This window comes from Cervus elaphus, chromosome 26 (assembly GCF_910594005.1).
Source record: "Cervus elaphus chromosome 26, mCerEla1.1, whole genome shotgun sequence".
Taxonomy (NCBI): Eukaryota; Metazoa; Chordata; class Mammalia; order Artiodactyla; family Cervidae; genus Cervus; species Cervus elaphus.
Window position 1 is genome coordinate 34,663,599 of NC_057840.1, and position 18,970 is coordinate 34,682,568.

At 43.5% G+C, this 18,970-nt stretch overlaps 2 protein-coding genes across 7 annotated transcripts in view; both read left to right on the forward strand.

Moving 5' to 3' along the window:
• PLEKHG1 (pleckstrin homology and RhoGEF domain containing G1) overlaps positions 1–8,888 on the forward strand; it is a 240,714-nt gene extending 231,826 nt beyond the window's left edge. For all 5 annotated transcript variants that reach the window (XM_043887987.1, XM_043887984.1, XM_043887986.1 and 2 more), the window contains one exon: positions 5,330–8,888. In XM_043887987.1, the coding sequence (XP_043743922.1) occupies positions 5,330–6,393 (1,064 nt within the window). In that variant the 3' untranslated portion in view covers positions 6,394–8,888. The remainder of the gene's footprint in view (positions 1–5,329) is intronic.
• Positions 8,889–17,988: 9,100 nt separating this feature from the next.
• MTHFD1L (methylenetetrahydrofolate dehydrogenase (NADP+ dependent) 1 like) overlaps positions 17,989–18,970 on the forward strand; it is a 174,077-nt gene continuing 173,095 nt past the window's right edge. For both annotated transcript variants that reach the window (XR_006337942.1, XM_043888033.1), the window contains exon 1: positions 17,989–18,501. Coding sequence is in view for 1 of the 2 variants with exons in the window: in XM_043888033.1 (XP_043743968.1) it covers positions 18,281–18,501 (221 nt within the window). In the remaining variant the exon portion in view is untranslated. The remainder of the gene's footprint in view (positions 18,502–18,970) is intronic.

An 18,970-nucleotide genomic window follows, 5' to 3' on the forward strand; every position in this document is an offset into this window, starting at 1 on the left:
CCTTTCTGCAGTTTTTTTAAACTGTTCATACTAACCCAGCGGTTTTCCATGTGTTGTTTTTTTCTTTTTTTAATAGCTTCTATAATCCATTTTGATACAGTGTCATTTGGTATTCTCAGGTATGCTTCCAAGGAATTTAATTCTTTTAGTCAAGCCTCCTTTTGGCACAAAACCAGAATCACGGATGTGATATTGGTACCATTAGGGTTAAAAGAAGGAGATAATCATGTTTGACTTCTTCTCTATTATAAAGAAGTACAGGGATTTTCCTGGTGGTCCTGTGGTTAGGACTTAACACATTTACCGCAGGGTCCCAAGTTCAATCCCTGGTCAGGGAACTAAAATCCTACATGCCTCAGGACATGGGAAAAAATATACATATCCCCTGGCTAAATTACACAGGGTTCTCTGTGGAACCCGGGCATCTATATGAATAAAGCACACGATTGTCATGGAAAGAAAAAAACCTGAGGGTGCTGTGACCTGAGGAGTTTTTCACCTCCAGATTCAGAGAGATTTCTGTGATTAGGCTCAAGAATCTGAGTTTTGTAAACTATAGACTTTCCATCCTATCCTATTTTAGGAATCCCTGCCCTAGATCTTCTGACTAAGAACTGCCTCTGTATCAAATGAGAGGAGACAATTCTCCAATTAGAAGTAAAAACCAGATGGCTCACTATCTGGGCATGTCTTGTTAATTAGCTTGATGGCAACATGGCTCATCTGGCCAGCTTGATGCCACTGACTTCCTGTCTGGGACTGCTTTCTTAGGTGGGAATCAGAGAATAAGAAGCAGGTATCCGAGTCCTAAGTGAACTCAGCAAGCTGCATGACCAGAATCTGTAAGAAAAAAAAAAAAATTTAAGTTTGGGAATGTTTAAGAATTATCATACAGTAAGATTTCTTAACATTTAGGGATGTTAAGCCCTGGACATGTTACCTGGAGGATTTTACAGACTCTTTGACTTGTTCTTCTTTTTAAGTAAAATAAAGGTTATAAGTGATCTTTATACAAATATGATAAAGGCTGGATCGCATATATCTTTCTCTTTGCAGTAACATGCTTGAATTAATTCGCATCCCTTTTCCAACGCTAGTGTTGCTAAACTGGTTTGTTGTTACACGTAGAACAAGTGACTGAATTTCAGTTGCAGGCGGACTGTTTTAGAGCGTAAGTGGTGTATTGGCAATGCAACCACTGACTGTGTGGTTGCCCTACTTCAGAGTGAGAGCAAATACAATAGTGAGGTTTCCCTTGGATTGATTAGGCCAGCACATTGTCATTTAAAAAGAGGTAATTGCCTGAGGAAAATGGACCATCCATTAACATACAAAGTTCTAACCCTGTGAGAAGCAAGGTCTTCAATACTGAATCTTTGAGGGTTCAAAGACAACTTTGTATAGTCCTTTTTACCCACCTTTTAACTATTAAGTAGATTTCCCTTTGGGGTTTTCTTTTGCCTTTTCCCCCACTTTTGGTTTGTTCTTTTTGTTTTGCCTACTGGTGTCTTCCTGGGCTCCTGTAGGATCTTTTTGTCTTTCAGCTCTGTGTCTGGGCCCTTTCTCCACACGGTGGGCTGCCATGAACGTTCTGACAAAGAGATCTCTCCAGAGTCATCTTCTGAGAGTGGTGTCTCCCCCTGCTGGCTGGCGGGAGTATGTTCCTAGGGCCCGCCTCCTCTCAGACCTGAGGACTCTTCCATCTGGGTGGATGGAGACCACTTCCTGTGCCCACCAGGCTTTCAATCAGTTGACATGATGACTCCTTTTCTCTCTCTCGTTTATCTGGGCACAGGACATCGTAATCGAACGGACCGATTCTCCAGACTTCTCCGTATGGGCCTTGCCACTTTGCCAGGAGCTTGCTCTCGGTGTTGTGCGGAAGGAAGAACGCCCTATTCACCTGCTGAAACTCTCCAGCACCTTTATTGAACTCTCTAGCCGGGGTCTACAGGCCCCGGGCCGGGCCACACTTCCGCCTATAAGTCACCCAACCAGGTCTAGTCCTTCCCACCTTTTGGAGCATGTTGTAGCATGCTGGCCATCTTGTCCCATCAGGCCTTCCTCCTGACAGTCTTAGAGACCAAAGAAGCTTTGGGTTCCCTCCCGACCCCCCCCACACACACACACTTTTTTTTTTTTTGGTGATATTTTACGTGGGAGAAGACTCCATACAGGCTTGAGGAATTTTCCTCCTTGTTTAAAGTAAGAAAGGCAAAATAACATTTTGTTCTCTACACCCAACCAACATTAGAAGCATCAATTTTAATCCTGTCTTGAAAATAATCTATTTCATACTTCTGTCAATAAGAATCACTTCAAACTTTTGTCTGGAATGACAAGAATTTTCCCTTCTAAACTTACAAAAGAGAAATAAACTAGAGTTAGCCCCTGGGGTTGTAGAATAGTAATAATAATGTACTTGGTCTATAAGGACTGGTAATGCCAGAACTAAGAGTGAGGGAGAATTTTGATCCTGCTGACTTCTACTAAGTTTTCTAGGCTAGAGGTGTCATCTTGAGCTGGCTATTTCTTATATGTCTGACTAAGGGAATCTATTTCATGACAGCCTATTGCTCTGAAAGCTTGTCTCATGTTTTTGTTAGCATCAGGCAAGTTATAGACTCTCTTAGAATGTCAAGCTGAGACCAAAAAGACACACAGATAGGCACAGAATATTGTCTACTTGTGAGATAACTTTTTGTTCCAAATTTATAAATGGTCAGCTTTCTATTATCTAAAGATAAACTGTGCCCATTATGAATTGTATAAAATATATATGTTTACATAGCATTTTACTACATTTCTGTCTTTCTGATTCTCCTTTTCCTGCTATGCCCGAATTCTTGGCTGCCTTTCCAGCCTTACTGGTATAGTCTTAAGGAAGGCACCTTTATTTTTAACATATTTAGAATGAACGGAGGCTGTCCAACAATTATCTGAGTAATTAAGTAGTTCTTGAGACCAATTTCTATCCAGAACTGTACTTGAATTTCTATGGGGATTGTTTTGTGGGGGAGTAGATGGAATAATAAACCAGCTTAGATAAAACAACTAGCAACACAAGATTGTGTGCATAAATGCATATATACATACAAAAGCAACAGCTAAATATTATGCTGCATACTAGTATATAAGACTTCAGAGAAATCAGTTAGGGATTTATAGAAGTGATAAGGCTTATAGAGGGTCTTGGGAGGTAAATAGGGCTTGATTAAGCAAAGGAAGAAGAAAGTGTGATAAAGAAGAAAAAAGCATAAGAAATACTGTGACTATTTTGAATAATACATAGTTTGAGATTTATCTGGGCCACCATGTTCTAAAAATCAAGAGCTAACTGTTCTTATAAGACTTTAGAGTAGGGACACCAGGTAAGGACCGAGGGAAAAAAAAAAAAAGACTTTAGAGTAAATTTTGGTGCTGCAGTAGTTTAACTGAATTTTTAAAATTAGCCCTCACTGCTCTTTCCCAAATTGTCATTTTCTTGGGAGCTTGTGAAAGTACAGAGCCTTCCTGATTCAGCAGTAGGATCAGGCTCAGAGCCATGGTGTAGGTGAGAAAGGCTTGGAAAGAACCGTCTTGACTTTCAGGTGGGACTGCTGACCAAAGCCAGGCCTAAAGCTCCAGCTAACATTGGTTGGGTTTCATAGTTCACTACACGTTGTATATTTCAGGATGGCTAAGTCCATGTAGGTTTTCAGTCTCTTAAGGGGTTACCAAATTTTAATTGGTATCAAGAGTCTTTACTATGCTCTTTAAGGAGTAATGGAGTAATAGTTCAAGTTTTTGTTACTAGTTTAAGCTAATAATCTCTGTCCTTCAGAGGGATTTGGACTCAAAAGCCTAAAGGATCTGAATGAATGCAGGGTCTAAAATGAGAAGATAAACACTATTTATCCTGATTCCGGGGACTAAGGGGCAAGTAATTTTGAGGAAGTTGCAGTTAAAGGGCACACAGAATATCAGCACGTTGTTTTCTGTCCTCACAGAAGACAAATTTGAAAGAAATGGCAGGAACTCAACTAAATATTTAGTTTAACTTCAAGGAATGATTTACTAGAAATAGCTTAAGTAGGAGATATGATGTCACTTGCTGGTCATTATATACAGGATAGACAGCTTCCTTTCGTAGAGACTTTCTAGATGTGGTCTGAGCGATTTATAGGATTCTTGGGATTCTTTGATTCTGCAGTGGTCATATGGGTACCTGGACGGGGGAAGACAACTTTTGAAATTGACATCTCTGGGCTCTCTCTTCTAAATCATTCCTGGCCCAGGAGAATTCTCTATCTTGGTTTTGTTAATGTCTTTAGAAATGTCTGTACTCTGGGACTTCCCTCGTGGCCCAGTGGTTAAGACTCTGTGCTTCTACTTCAGGGAACAGGGGTTCGGTCCCCAGGCTAGGGAACTAAGATCCCATGGACCACCTGGCAGAGCCAAAAAGCAAAAATTAATAAAATGGAAATGTCTGCACTCAGAAGTGGAGCAGAGAGGAAAGTGGCCTCACAGCTTAATCTGAAATGGCAATAGCTTTCATGGAAATAGTGGTAAAATCCTGTCCTGTAACCAGTACTAGAGAGCATTAGATTATCAATTATATGCACAGGATGATTCATTCTTAATGTCTTGAAATGTCTTGAAAGCCAAGACATTAAGACTTGGAAGACTTGTCTTGGAACACTTCAGTGGCTTGCTTCTTGGTGATAGGAAAAGAGACGTGGGCCAACCGGTATGTGTGGTCTTGAAGTCCTGGAAGTGAGGACCTCCTGTCAACATCCCCAGACAGTGGCAGTGGGGGGCTGCCTGGAACGGAAAGTGTAGGAACAGCTGCTAGGAGCAGACTTTTCTGGGAGTAGTTGTCTGAGAGCAGCCAAGCCTGGTGAGGCAGGGTTAGTAGCCATTGCACGGTGGATGTGCTTCTTTTAATGACTGCTTGAGTTATTTTTTGTTGACCAGGGTTTAAGTGCTGACTTTCTTATTTTTATGATGCCTGTTTTTAGCACTGACACTATTCCATGCTTGTAAAGAACACTAGAAATTTTCATTATAAACAGGGAACCATTGTAGACCTGCTGTTGAAATAAAAGAATCCAGAATTAGGTCAAATTAAATGAAGTTTTAGGTGGCTTTTTTTTTTATTAAACTGTGTTAGTTTAACTAGTTAATTTAATTTGTGTTGCTTGGCATTTGATGATTTCTTATCCTCAAACTTTAAAGTCCTGTCTACTGTTTAAATATTTTAAATGTTATTAGAACATTCTTAGTTTTTAAATCTTCACATGCAGAAATGATTCTGTGTATATTTATTGTTTTAATACTTGCCTTCCAGGTGCCAGGATTGCTGAGTATTCCCAACTGTATGACCAGATTGTGTTCAGAGAGACCCCCTTTAAGACTCAGAAGGATGGCTGGGCCAGCCCTCAAGACCCCTCCAACCTCAGTTCTGCATCGCCTTCCCACGCCCAGCAGGGTAGCGAGGACTGGCTTTTGCATTCAACCTATAGTAATGGAGAGTTAGCTGACTTCTGTCCCTGGCCAGAGCAAGACTTAAAGTCAAAATATCCCACGTTAGAGATCAAAGCAAGAAGTACCCCAAGACAACTGTCCGCAGCTTGCTCCGTGCCTTCTCTTCAAACCTCCGACCCCCTGCTGGGCTCCGTGCAGAGACACAGCGTGGTGGTCAGCCAGCCAAACAAAGAGAACTCCTGCCAGGCCCATCTTTACAACTCTCTGGGTCGGAAAGGAATCAGTGCTAAATCTCAGCCTTATAACAGGTCCCAGTCATCTTCCTCCATCCTGATAAACAAGTCTGCAGACTCCATCAACTACCCTAGTGAAGTGGCAAAGAAGCAGCCTCTGTCTTTACGCAGAACTTCAAGGTGGGAGAGTCACCAGGATTTGCTGCCAAGTATTGCTGACTCAGGTCAACAGGGCCTTGAAAAACGCTCAGATCTCACACTCCAGGACTCGCAGAAAGTTTTGGTAGTGAATAGAAATTTACCTGTAAGTGCACAAATAGCTACCCAGAACTATTTTTCCAATTTCAAAGAGACTGAAGGAGACGAAGATGACTATGTGGAGATCAAGTCAGAAGAAGATGAGTCAGAGTTAGAACTGTCTCACAGTCGGAGGAGGAAATCTGACCCAAAGATTACAAACGCTGACTTTGCTGATAATGTCTGCAGCCACACGACTTCTTACTCTTTGACTAGTCCATGCACTCCAAAAAAGCCAGGAAGTGGCAAACTTGGGATTTCGCCGTATCTGACACCATACAATGATCCGGACAAACTAAATGACTATCTCTGGAAAGGGCCACCTCCCAATCAGCAAAATATTGTCCAGTCTCTAAGGGAAAAATTCCAGTGTCTTAGTTCAAGCAGCTTTGCCTAAAGGTTCTTAAGAGTAGCTGTCTCAATTAACTTCTTACTGTGCTCATGAATTACAGATTCTGAGAGGTGTTTTGTATGCACCAGATTAAAACAACTTTGTAATAACCAGAGATGTAAAATATACTTTCTTTAATAGCACAATTTTTTGAAACGGCTGGCGATCAGCCAGGATTGTACTGTAGCAAATGTCAGCATGTAACACTGTTTACTAATGCTGATGGTCTTCGTGTTTAATGTAAGTCAATCTTCCTTGAAAATTTTTAGACTTTTTTTTTTTAACATGATGGCCATGGTATTTTTTCCCCCTCTCCTGACAATTAGTACTCAGACTTTAAGAAATGCAATAATCCTCTCCTATTATCTGGAAGCCACTAGTTAGTTTTATCCTAGGACTCAGAGGCGACAAGGAAGAAAAAAGAAAGGAAACTAAAGCTGTTTAAAGGATTATGCTTGCTTACCTGTGACATTTCTGTTAAATTCATGACAAGACCCTAGAAAACCTCAAATGAGGGATCTCTAATCAGAATATTGTGTAGCTACCCATTTTAGGGTTTCTATGCTGACTTCCTTACATCAGTTCATTATATTGCAGAAAGTGTGTAATTATTGGAAATTAGAATGTAATATGACCAATCTTCTATAAGCAAAAATTCTTATCTGTATTCCTGAACAAAGCCTGAAGAATGTGCTGCTCATCATGTATTTTATGTTCCATGGGGTTAAATGAATGATTCCCTTAATGGTTTAAAACCAAGTGCAAGAAAATGCAAATCGACTTATTAGAAAAGATGGCTTGACATCTGGGTACAACTTGACTATCTCATCATGTGACAGTTGGGGGTAGGGAGCAGATAGAAACCTCCACTACTTTTTATGCCTGTTTTTAGTCAACACGAAGTAAACCATAAGCTAAAACAATGTTCTTTAAACCTAGCCTTCCCAGAGCAGTTGTGCAGATGTCCTTTCCTGAGTTTTGTGCTCATCCCGATGACCTGAACCCAGCCTTGAGGATTTTATCGATGGCAATGACATTTATTTTCTAATCCAAACATAATATGGCAATCTTTTTTCATTGTTTGGGGGCATACAGAAGAGCAAAATCTTTGGTCACTAAGTTCTGAGTAGTCATATCTTACTTTCATGTTGTAATTGTGGTCTTTAAATAGCAGTTCATTGTGATATTATGTACTGATAGAATTCTTTACGGAAGGGAACAGAAAAACAAAAGCAAGACCTTGTGAGTGAAACACAAAATTAAAGAAGCTGAAGAGAAAAATGATAGCAGATTTATTGCTGCTTTCTAAAAATATTTTATTGAAGACTCCAATCAATGAAAAAACAATCTTTTCTCAAACAGTGGCCTTTGCATTCTCATTTTAGCTACATTCTGTGGTCCCTTCCCCACCCTCTCAGTTTTCATCTTAAAAGATATAATAATCTGTATCGGGAAATGGGATCTGGGCTTTTCATTTAAAGATAAGTAATAATGTTGATTTGAATCAGTCATTTGAGTCATCTTAGCATAATTCTTTTTTTCTCTTTAAGTGCTATGCCTCTTGTACTTAAGAACATAAAATGTGACCATCTTTATCTTATACACAGGTACCTAATGCATTCCTTTTCTAACTAACAAAAAAATAACCCATTTCTTCTCTTTCTATACCGTACTTTCTTCTCGTAGCTTATAAAACAAAGTCCATATTGACGAACAGTTTTCTGGAAACATTCCTTCTTTCATTGCCTTTTTTTAAACATAACATGAGTTTTCAAGATGAAGCGGTATAGAAAAGAGAAGCATAGTAACAGAGTGTGGATTCTCAGACTTGCTAGAGATATTGGTAAGTGTGTTTACAAAACAAAGTTACCTGACTTTCTTGTCCCAGGAACACGATTTCCCAGTTCTGCTTTTTAGTTTGTAAGACCCGAATTCTGTATTATCCATATCTGGTGTCCTACTCTCAGAAATTATTAATTCTCCACACCAGTCCTGTTGCACGACTTTGATATTACTTATAGGAATACACCCTGCTTCACGAAGGCTGCTGTCTTACTGTATAAAATGTCTGTATGGTTGTCTTTAGGTTCTAGGACAAATCTGTAGTTCTGAACACCCATTCTGTCAGCCAGGATGCAGATTTTGAGATCTGTGTGTACACATATCAGATTCATATTTTCCCTCAAAGTTATCCATTGAGTGCTCTTGTTTAAAATAGTTTCAAAAAAATAAAATAGTTTCTTTGGGAGGTGGGGTAGGGATGTATATAATTGCAGGGAAAGAGTTATATGTACTTAAGTGTATGTCAAGTTCTTATTAGGTCTCTGTACTGAAGATTTAATTGTTTTTATAAGTTCACTTTTCACCTACTCTGTTCTTTGTGCAAAAGAAACAAAAACAAAAACCCACGCATCTTGGAAAACAGTTTAAATACTGTATATAAGATAATGAAAGTTAGTAATGCTCATTATTTAATAAAGTTTGTAAAGTACAAAGTAAAATATAGTGTGAATTAGTGTGTTGATTCTGGAAACATCAAGATTTGTCTGACTGATACTACTATACTACTTTGCCTCGTCTTAGGTACTGTGTAGAAAATAATTCAGGGTGGAATTCCCTGGTGAATCAGTGGCTAGGACTCCATGCTTCTCCTGCACGTGGGGCACAGATCTGATCCCTGGTCAGAGAAAGAAGATCCCACATGCCTCTTGGTGTAGCCAAAAAAGAGAGAGAGAAAAGAAAAGAAGTGTTATAATTATAGAGCAGCAGCCTGTGACAGACCATTTTCTGCATCTCTTGATTACTTTTCAAATATTAAATTTAGCCTGAGATTAGCATACCTCTCTCTGAAATTCCCTTTAGGCTAAATGCCTTTCCTGATGACTGGCTGTCACGGTGAGAGAAGATCCTAGAACAGCCTAGCAGGCAGCGGTGGGGTTGAAGGCAGGTGAGACAGAGGAGATGGGCCCAGAATGCTGAGATATTTTTGGTGCCAACAGGCAAACTTGCCTACTTTATTTACTCCGGTGATGCAAGCCCATGGGCAAAGCCCACTTTATGTATCTGTGATAAACAACAAAGCTTGATTTTCCTGACCATGGCTTATTCACAATGCGTCATACAATAGGAAAGGAAGAGAAGCAAGCAGTTTCACTTCATTATCTCTAAAACCATGTTTATTCAGCTCAAACGTAAGAGAACAGGGTGAGGAGAACAGGTAAATCATCCGCTCTATGGGGCGAACACAAGCCTTCAGGCATCTTACCGTTTGTATTACAAGGTGTGCATGTGTGTTAAGTCATTGGCAGCTGGATTCTTTACCACTAGCACCACCTGGGAAGCCCCATGGCAAGGTATGGCTGTCCATATAAGCATCCCAAGACCACATGGGTAAGCAGATTCCTTCTTGTATGTACTAGTGAAATCAGAGGCTATAAACTGGTGACCCGGAGTCTGAATCTGGTTTTCACAATTTTAAAAAGTTTTAACATAAAAATCCAAATTTTCACCTTCTTTGAAAAAAAAATAATTAGATCTAGTCTCTTTAGGCCTGGATTCTGATGAAGTGACTCTGAGATCTGAGGATGGAATTTAAAGGTGAGTATCATCCTAAAACGTGGCGATGTAATCAGATAAGGAAGCGTGTCCCCAGAGAAAGAGAAACAGGTGTGGCTTTCTTGATATAAGAGAAGCCATTTTTGGCCTAAGCCATTTTGAGATCTAAGCCTGGCCAAAACGCTTGCCCTTGAACAGGTCTCAGTAATTAATGCTCCCCAGGGAACAAAAGTGGGGCTTTCTAGGTGGCACAGTGGTAAAGAATCTGCCCGCCAATGCAGAAGACAGAAAAGACTCTAGTTCGACCCCTGGGTTGAAAAGAACCCCTGGAGTAGGAAATGGCAGCCCACTGCAGTATTCTTGCCTGGAGAATCCCATGGACAGAGGAGCCTGGAGGGCTAAAGTCCATGGGTCACAAAGCCAGACACGACTGAGCACACACACGACAACAGGGAGCAAAAGTACAGATCGTTATTAGACAAGAGAAGTAACACTATCAAAGGTAGTATGTGAGCTGTGTAAGGACTGCCAGCTCTCTTTCCACGGTAAAGATCAGCCTGAAGTGCTCAACCACCGGAGCAGATCAACCAGAACATAAGGGATGATGATGTTGACCTAACTTCTTATCTGGTTGTCTTGCCAGTCTTCCCCATTTTCAGACGTGTTTATCTCTATCCTCCTAAGTCTTAGCCAGCATAATATTTCTAAACACAGACAGAATCAAATCTTGCACAAAGGTCCCCAAATCTCTCTGCCTTAGTAGGAGCTGCTTCTTTTGCATGCATGGCCTTCCCACTACCATTCAGGACAGAACCTGCCCAGTCCTTAACATTCAGCTCAAAAACCACTATTAAGAACTGTGGAGGGTCTGGGATTTTACTAACAAGTTAGTTACTAACATGTTAGTTACGCTAATTGCACTAACAAGTTAGCCTGCCTCTGCATCAGAGGTCATGACCACTTTCAGCAGGACAGGCAGCATGAGCTTCTCATTTGCATTGGTTTCCCTTCCTTTTCCAAGGCCCACAGAGGCCTGCAGAGAAGCTACACTCTGCCCAGATATGCACAGTGGGGTGGTTTTGTTAGGTAGGTAAGACATTAACAACAAGGAGGTAACAGAGGCAAAAAAGAAAAGCATGAGGGGAATAAGCAAGCTAAGCCCCAGCAATCTGGGGACCCTCCCCTGACAGTAGCAGCGAAGAGGTGATGGTGGCTAAAGACGGGAGGCAAGCAGTCCAGCTAGTCCCCACCCTGGAGACCCTCCCCTGTCCTCACCCAGAACAAAGGAAACTGTGATCAGATGGTGGGCAATTTATCCTGATAAAGAGGGAGCCCAGTAACAGGAGAGAACATCCCTGGGCTGCACATGCTGTGTGTGCGTGTGTGTGTGTGTGTGTGTGTGTGTGCATGCTCAGTCATGTCTAACTCTTTGCAACCCCATGGACTGTAGCCTGCCAGGCACCTCAGTCCATGGGATTTTCCAGGCAAGAACACTGGAGCGGGTTGCCATTTCCTACTCCAGGGGAATCTTCCAAATCCAGGAATCGAACTTGCGCTTCTTGTGTCTCCTGCATTGGCAGGAGGATTCTTTAGCACTGCGCTACCTGGGAAGCCCCATATACACTCTGGATCCAACCCAGGTCCCCCGCATTGCAACGGGATTCTTTTACCAGGTGAGCCACAAGGGAAGTCTCATATAAACTCTAGTAAACACAAACTCATTACACTAACATAATAATCTACATGTGGTTTTGCCCTCCCTTAGGTGGGTTTCTCTTAGTGAATCGAGAGTAGGGGCATATGCAGTAATGAACTTGTTACAGAACTTGGGACAGTCAATCAAACAAAAATAATCGCCCAGGACAACACCCCAGCTCTTCCCCCTGTCACTCACCCATAAGTGCATTCCGCCTCCCGGCAGAATAACTCCTTATAAACATACTTAAACCTGTATGGGAAGGCTGGTTTCACTTCGCAGAAACAGCCGGCTCTCCCTCTGAGAGTGTTATCTATGCTTTAATAAACTTTGCTTTGTGCTGAAGAATGAAGTGGTAGTTTGCAAATTTTTGCTTGCTGTCTTTAGGACTGAGATAGTTGCTCTGGGTCTCCCGTTGACTTCCTTGGTTAAAGCTCTCCGACCCAATGCATGCCTACCTGGTAATATCTCCACAGCTGAGGAATACTGGATTTAAGGAATCGTTTATCTTAAAGAGTTACTGGCCAATTTGTCCAACCTTTGACCATGTTGGGAGGCATTATCTTAACTCTGTAGACAGCAAACATATCTGCCTTCTGCCCTGAAGGGAGACACTCTCTTCCAAGGTTGTTTGCTATACAAATATCCTTGCCTAGAACAAGACTGACATAAGACAGACAGAGACGCAAAATGCAGGAGACCTATAGAGAGTGTCTCAGAGCAATCATATTGTTACCCCAAAATTGGGTTTGCCTCTTGGTGGGTGTAAAGCCCAAAGACACAACCAGGCCAAAAATGGGGAGGATTTATTACTTGCAGCAAGTAAGGAGAACACTGGAGATGTTTCCCAAAGCAGTGTCTCCCCAACAGCAAAGTTGGGGAAGATTTTAAGGTAAGGGTACATGCCTATTTATGAACAGGTTTGGGCAGAATTCAGCATAAAATTTGGGTAAAGGTTGACACAGTCCAAGCTTTAGTTGACTGAAGTCGGAAAAGGTTAACATCATCATCCTTTAGGTTCCAGTTGATCTGATGGAAGTTTCTGATGACTCTCCAGGTCTGGAAAGGTGCCTCTTCTTAATGCTTATAGCACTAAACCTTCATGCTTTATAGCTTTCCATCAACATGCCTGTTTTTTTGTGCCAGTTATGCACAGTAAACTGACACCTGAGCCTCTGTCTTATTAAGTGTTGATTTCTTCACTCTGGGATAGAGGCTGGTATAGGAATATTTGCTCTAGGAATACTGGATTTAGGAATCCTTTATCTTAAAGACGGAGACGGCAGTGGCACCCCACTCCAGTACTCTTGCCTGGAAAATCCCATGGACGGAGGAGCCTGGTAGGCTGCAGTCCATGGGGTCACGAAGAGTCAGGCATGACTGAGCGACTTCACTTTCACTTTTCACTTTTATGCATTGGAGAAGGAAATGGCAACCCACTCCAGTGTTCTTGCCTGGAGAATCCCAGGGATGGGGTCGCACAGAGTCGGACACGGCTGAAGTGACTCAGCAGTAGTAGCAGTATCTTAAAGACTTACTGGCCAACTTGCCCAATCTTTGACCCTGGAGGGAGGCGTTATATTAACTCTGTGGACAGAAAACATTATCATTGTCTTCTGCCCTGGAGGGAGACATAAATATTATATTAACCATACATATATATTCCCTATTGGAAACAAACTTTGTTTGATCTATGTGCAAATGTTATTGCAAAGTGTTACAGAAAAGAGAGTGGGGTGAGAAAAAGGATGGTCTCATCCCAAATCATGTCTTGTCCCCGGGACAGCCGTCAAAAGGGAGTTCTTGGCTTTGTGCAGAAAAGAATTCAAAATCAACCCATAGTAAGGTGAAAGGAGGCTTATTCAGGGAGGAAACAGACTCTGGATGTGGGCCATCTCAGAAGGCAAGATCGGCCCCAGGCAGTGGGGGTTGTCAGTTTTCATGCATGCAGGCATGCTCAGCGGCTCAGTCATGTCCCACTCTCCGGGACCCCACGGACTGTAGCCTGCCAAGCTCCTCTGCCCATGGGATTTTGTGGGCAGCAATACTGGAATGGATTGCCAATTCCTTCTCCAGGGGATCTTCCTGCCCCAGTGATTGAATTTGCATCTCCTGCATTGGCAAGTGGATTCTCTACCTCTGAGCCTCCTAGGAAGCCAAATTATGAGTATGTAAGAACCCAAATAGCTCTCATCTGCAAGGTAAGCACCTTATACTCAGGCCCTCCTGTTGACTCCAGAGTGGAGCTGGAGAAGAGGGAAAGGCGAGCAGAAGACAGAGGCCTCCACGGTCACCCACATGAGGATCTGAAGAGGTTGAGTACAATACACTAACTGGCTTGATCAGCCCAGACATTTGTTGTTCTAGACCTTAAAGTGATTTTTTAAAATTATATCTAAGATCAAAGTTGATCATATTATGAGACAGACCTGAGTACAGTGTCAAGCACCTAAAATTTTTTAAGATTAGAAAGTATAACTTTAATACAGTAAAAAAAAAAAAAAACCTGCAAGGCTTCTAGGTAAACTTTATTATTATACTTTAACCTGAGATCTAATTTAAAGATAGAAAGTATCACTTTAAAGGTATGGATCATCATATGGTTTTGGTGATGGTTGAAAACATTCTCCAAAGTGCCTTCCTCAAGGCAGCTTTGTAGCTCAATATATGGCCTGAGTCATTTCCATATTAGGAATTACAGTAACAAGTTAAGTTTTTTTGGCTCACCGTTGTTTTTTTGGCTCACCGTTCCCAATCAGTTTAGCTTTGGCGTACTGGTTTAACTTGTTCTTCTCTATTTAAATTTTTCTTCCATATAGAATATTTCATTAAGTGCTGAAAGTCGTCTTTGGGACCTGCTGTGCCAGGCTGAACCATGCAGTTCAAAAACTGCAATGCAATATGATCAGGAGGGTTGCCTTTTTCTATGAAGATGTGGCTATGATGTTTATCCTCCACTTCCCTGTGCTATTTCTTTTCCACTTAACATTTTCAGCAGTTATAATTTTTCTGAGAACTGCTTCTGCAAAGGAAGATGGGTAAATATTGCCACCACAAGTGTGACCCCAATTCACCTTCCCACCCCTCCCTCGACACATAGAAAGCCTTCAGGGCACAGCCAGGGAGCAAGCAAATGAAAGAATATTATTTCTCACATCAGAACTGGAAACAATACAAACAATGTGAGGAAAAGGTAAAATAAATTATGGTCTATCCACAAAATAGGTTATAATATATAACCATTAGAAGTCATGATTTCAAATATTATCCTTTCCCAATTTCATGAAAACAAATACAGCAAGTGAAGAAGAGGCCTATGGTTGCAATTTTATAAAAACAATCTCAAATAAAATCAAGAGATTAAAATTAACAGTTATGACTTGGTGATAGTATTGTGGGTGATTTTATTTTTCCTTTAGGTTTTTCTATATATACATTATAAATAATAGTACATATATTGGAAAAACACGTTCATTTACAGCTTCAGATCCTCTGGTGTTTTCTCTTGATTCTCCTCCAGAAACAGCAATGCATTTCACTTTCATAATCTCAGAAAACAACCCTGTCCCCATCAGCTCTCACCTCCAGTTCCTCCATTTCCCCTGCCCTCAGCCGTAAGCAAACCCTGGCATTTTATGTCTCTATAGATGTGTCTATCCTGGACATTTCCTGTAAACAAGATTGTACAATATGTGGTCTCCAGAGTTCACACTCTTTGTAAATATCACTGTAGTCAGCACTCATCAGATGGACTGGCAAACTGTCACCACAGTTGTGGAGTTACTGTTGAAAACTCCTGAGGGTAGATTAGATAAGTTTAAAAAAAAAAAAAAAGCTTTTTTCTTTTTAAGAACAGTTTCAGGTTCACAGCAAATTTAAGAGGAAGGTACAGAGATTTCCCATAAATTTCCTGTGGACTGGGTGATTTTCATTTTTGTGGCCAGTGACCCATGTTCAGCAATGTCCAATGAATGTCCATTAAATGAAAGTATTAAGTCGCTCAGTCATATACAACTCTGTGACCCCATGGACTGTAGCCCTCCAGGCTCCTCTGCTCATGGGATTCTCCAGGCAAGAATACTGGAGTGGGTTGCCATTTCCTTGTCCAGGGGATCTTCCCCACCCAAGGATCAAACCCACATCTCCTGCACTGCAGGCAGATTTTTTACCGCCTGGTAAAGAATACGCTTGCCACATGGGAGACCTGGCTTCGATCCCTGTGTGGGGAAGATCCCCTGGAGAAGGGAACAGCTACCCACTCCAGTATTCTAGCCTGGAAAATTCCATGGACTGTATAGTGAATGGTGTCACAAAGAGTTGGACACAACTGAGTGACTTTCACTTTCACACTTTACCATCTGAGCCACCAGGGCAACCTGTGTTTCTATGGACAATGTGAGTTATGACATGGTGACTTTGATTGTTTCTTTAGCTGTAGCAACAGCATTGTCTAGTGGTACTGTCAATGTCTGGAGGACTTGCTCTGGTTTGCAGTGTCCTGATAAGTTGTTTGACCTTGGGTCATTCTTTGGCTCTTCTGGGTCACAGTTGCCTCATCAATAAAATAAAGGACAGGATCATTTTCCGGATCATTTTCCAGGCTAATTTTATGTGCATCTTTAAGTGGTGTTTGGGGCCAGCTGATAAAAAAAACTACCATAGGTTCTTTCACTGCTATTTCCATTAAATGAGTGGTCTGCAATTTATAATGAGACACATAAGCCTCTGAGGGTTTTAAGACTTGCCCAAGATTATCAGGACAGTAGCTGAACAGGCCATTCAGGTCTCCTTTCTGATGTTTATATGTTTGCATAATGGAGCAGGACGCTATGGTGCATTCCTGGGACAGATCACCCTCCATCACCCCCATGTCCTCCACCTGCCTCTTGTTTGTAGAAAAACTTTAGCCTCCCAGACTTTCCCCAAGTTCCAAAGAATAAACTTAATCAGAGAAGTGCGCAAGTGCAGAAACAAGCAAACCAGCCAAGTAAGACCAAAATAATTATTAATAGTTTAGTCCTGAGGCAAAGTCAAGGACCTTTTGTTCCTCCTCAAGGGCTATAGATAATATTCTGAGACATATCCTTTGAGCTGTTCTACAGAGAGTGAAACCCCCACTAGATCAAAGCGGTTAAATGTATGTTGCCCACAAGCACATAGACCCCGGACCAGTTGAACCAGTAGGTTGATGATATTGACTCAGAATTACCTCACCACCAATCGATCAGAAGAATGTCCATGAGCTGATCACACATTTGAAACCTTCTTCCTCGCCCTGTCTTTAAAAAACCTTTCCCTGAAAACTACTGGGGAATTTGCATCTTTTGCACCATTAGCTGCCAGTTCTCCTTGTTTGGCACCTGCATAAACCCTTGCACTTTTCCCTCGTCACAACCTGATGTCAGTAGGTCGGCTTTCATGAGCCCCAGCGAGTGGACCCAGGTTTAGTTTGGAATACTTGTACAAGACACAACTTCTATGATTTTGTTTCCACTTGTGTTAACAGGTGGTAATACCAACCTCACAGTTTTGTGAAATGTTAGCTATCGCTGTGGGCTTCCGAGGTGGCTCAGTGATAAACAATCTGTCTGCCAATGCGGATTTGATCCCTGGTTTGGGAAGATGCCCTGGAGAAGGAAATGGCAACCCACTCCAGTATACTTGCCTGGAAAATCCCACGGACAGAGGAGCTTGGTGGGCTACAGCCCATAGGGTCGCAAAGAGTTCAACACTACCTAGCGACTAAACAAACAAAAAACTATTGTTTTTTATACCCTCCCCATGTCAGATATGGCAATCAGCCTTGCAATAAAGAAAATACAGACAGTAGTATAAGATTAAGACATGATCACTGAAGGCCTGCAGACCAGACTGATCTTTCTTGATCCCAATTTTCTCCAGGTTGAAAATCAGGACAAAACAGTTTACCTTTTTTTAGGACTAAATGCGGTGTCTCTTTAGCATCCCGTACAGACTTCAGCTGCTGGAAAAACCAGTGTTCATAACTTGTCCCTTTATTCCTCTTTTACCTGGTATTTATAAGATTTTAAACACAGCGTCTCATTTTGAGGCAGTTAAGCTTCTCAGAGGTTGTCACCTGCTTAAGGCTGCGAAGTCACCTTGTGAACTCCAAGGCCCACACACCGTTCACTGGTCTCCTCCAGCCTGATAAATCCAGTCAGCACCTAGACCAACTGCCCTCCTAGGAAGCAAACTGACACCCGCGGGCAGGATGTTATCTGCATCCGAGGCGGAGGAAGAACGTAGGGTCTCGAGGCAGGGCGGCAGGCCCATCCTCACACCCCACCCTCCTCTGATTTTTATCCCTAATCAAATTTCGCCTGCGACTCAAAACTGCCCGAAAGCCAGGCGTCCAGGCAGCTGGAAGAGCAGCCCCGCGCCCCTCAGGCCCCCGCCTTCCCCACGTCACGGCCACCGAGCGCAGTGCCCCCTAGGGGCCCCCGTCGGCCGAGGAAGGCAAGCCAGGTCCTTCCAGCCTCTGGCCCCGCTACCGGCCCGCCCAGCCACCCCACGGCAGAGACGTGAGCCGCTGCCTCTCCGAGGTCTGCAGCCGCATCTCCGCGTCGCGGGAGGACCCGCGCCGCCTCCGGTTCTCGCCGCCGCCACCGCTCGCGCCTCGCCATGAGCGCGCGCCTGCCTCTCGTCCTGCGCCGGCTCGCGCGCCCGCAGCCCCCCGGCCCGCCGCGCCGCCTGCCATCCCTTTGTCGCGCCAGCAGCGGCGGGGGCGGCGGATGTGGCGGCGGGGAGGGTCTCCTCGGGCAACAGCGGTTGCGGGATACCCAGGCCGGGAGCAGCCAGGGCCCGGGCAGCCCGGCGCCCCCAGCGCGGGACTCAATCGTCCGGTGAGTGTCCGGCGCTCGCCGCCGCCCAGGTTCCTGGCAGTGGCGGGGGGCTGGCGGGGGGGGGGGGGTGGTTACGAGGTACCCAGAAGGCGGGCGGCTGCAGTGCTCGAGTCTCGGCCGACCCCCGGGAACCTCCGTGGAGGTTCGCTGAGCATGGGCTGTAGTGTTTGGTGCCAACTTTTCGGGGTGATGGCGGCTGGTCGGGGTTTAGGGAGGGGCGGGCAGCGCGGGCATCCGGAGGATGGGCTAGGCGAGCGCGAGAACGGAGTTTCCCCAGGCCAGCCCAGGTCCGGGGGCGGGGGATCGGGAGGGCGTGGACCTCCCCAGCGGGTGCTGCGTAGCCCAGACCGCGTGCCGCGCTCCACGTGCGCCTCCAGCCGCCGGCTCTGATGCAACTGCGCGGGGCGCGGCCTGGGCAGGAAAGGGGCGGCGCGGCGCGTCGAGGGTGGGAGCCCCCGCGAAGGAGGGG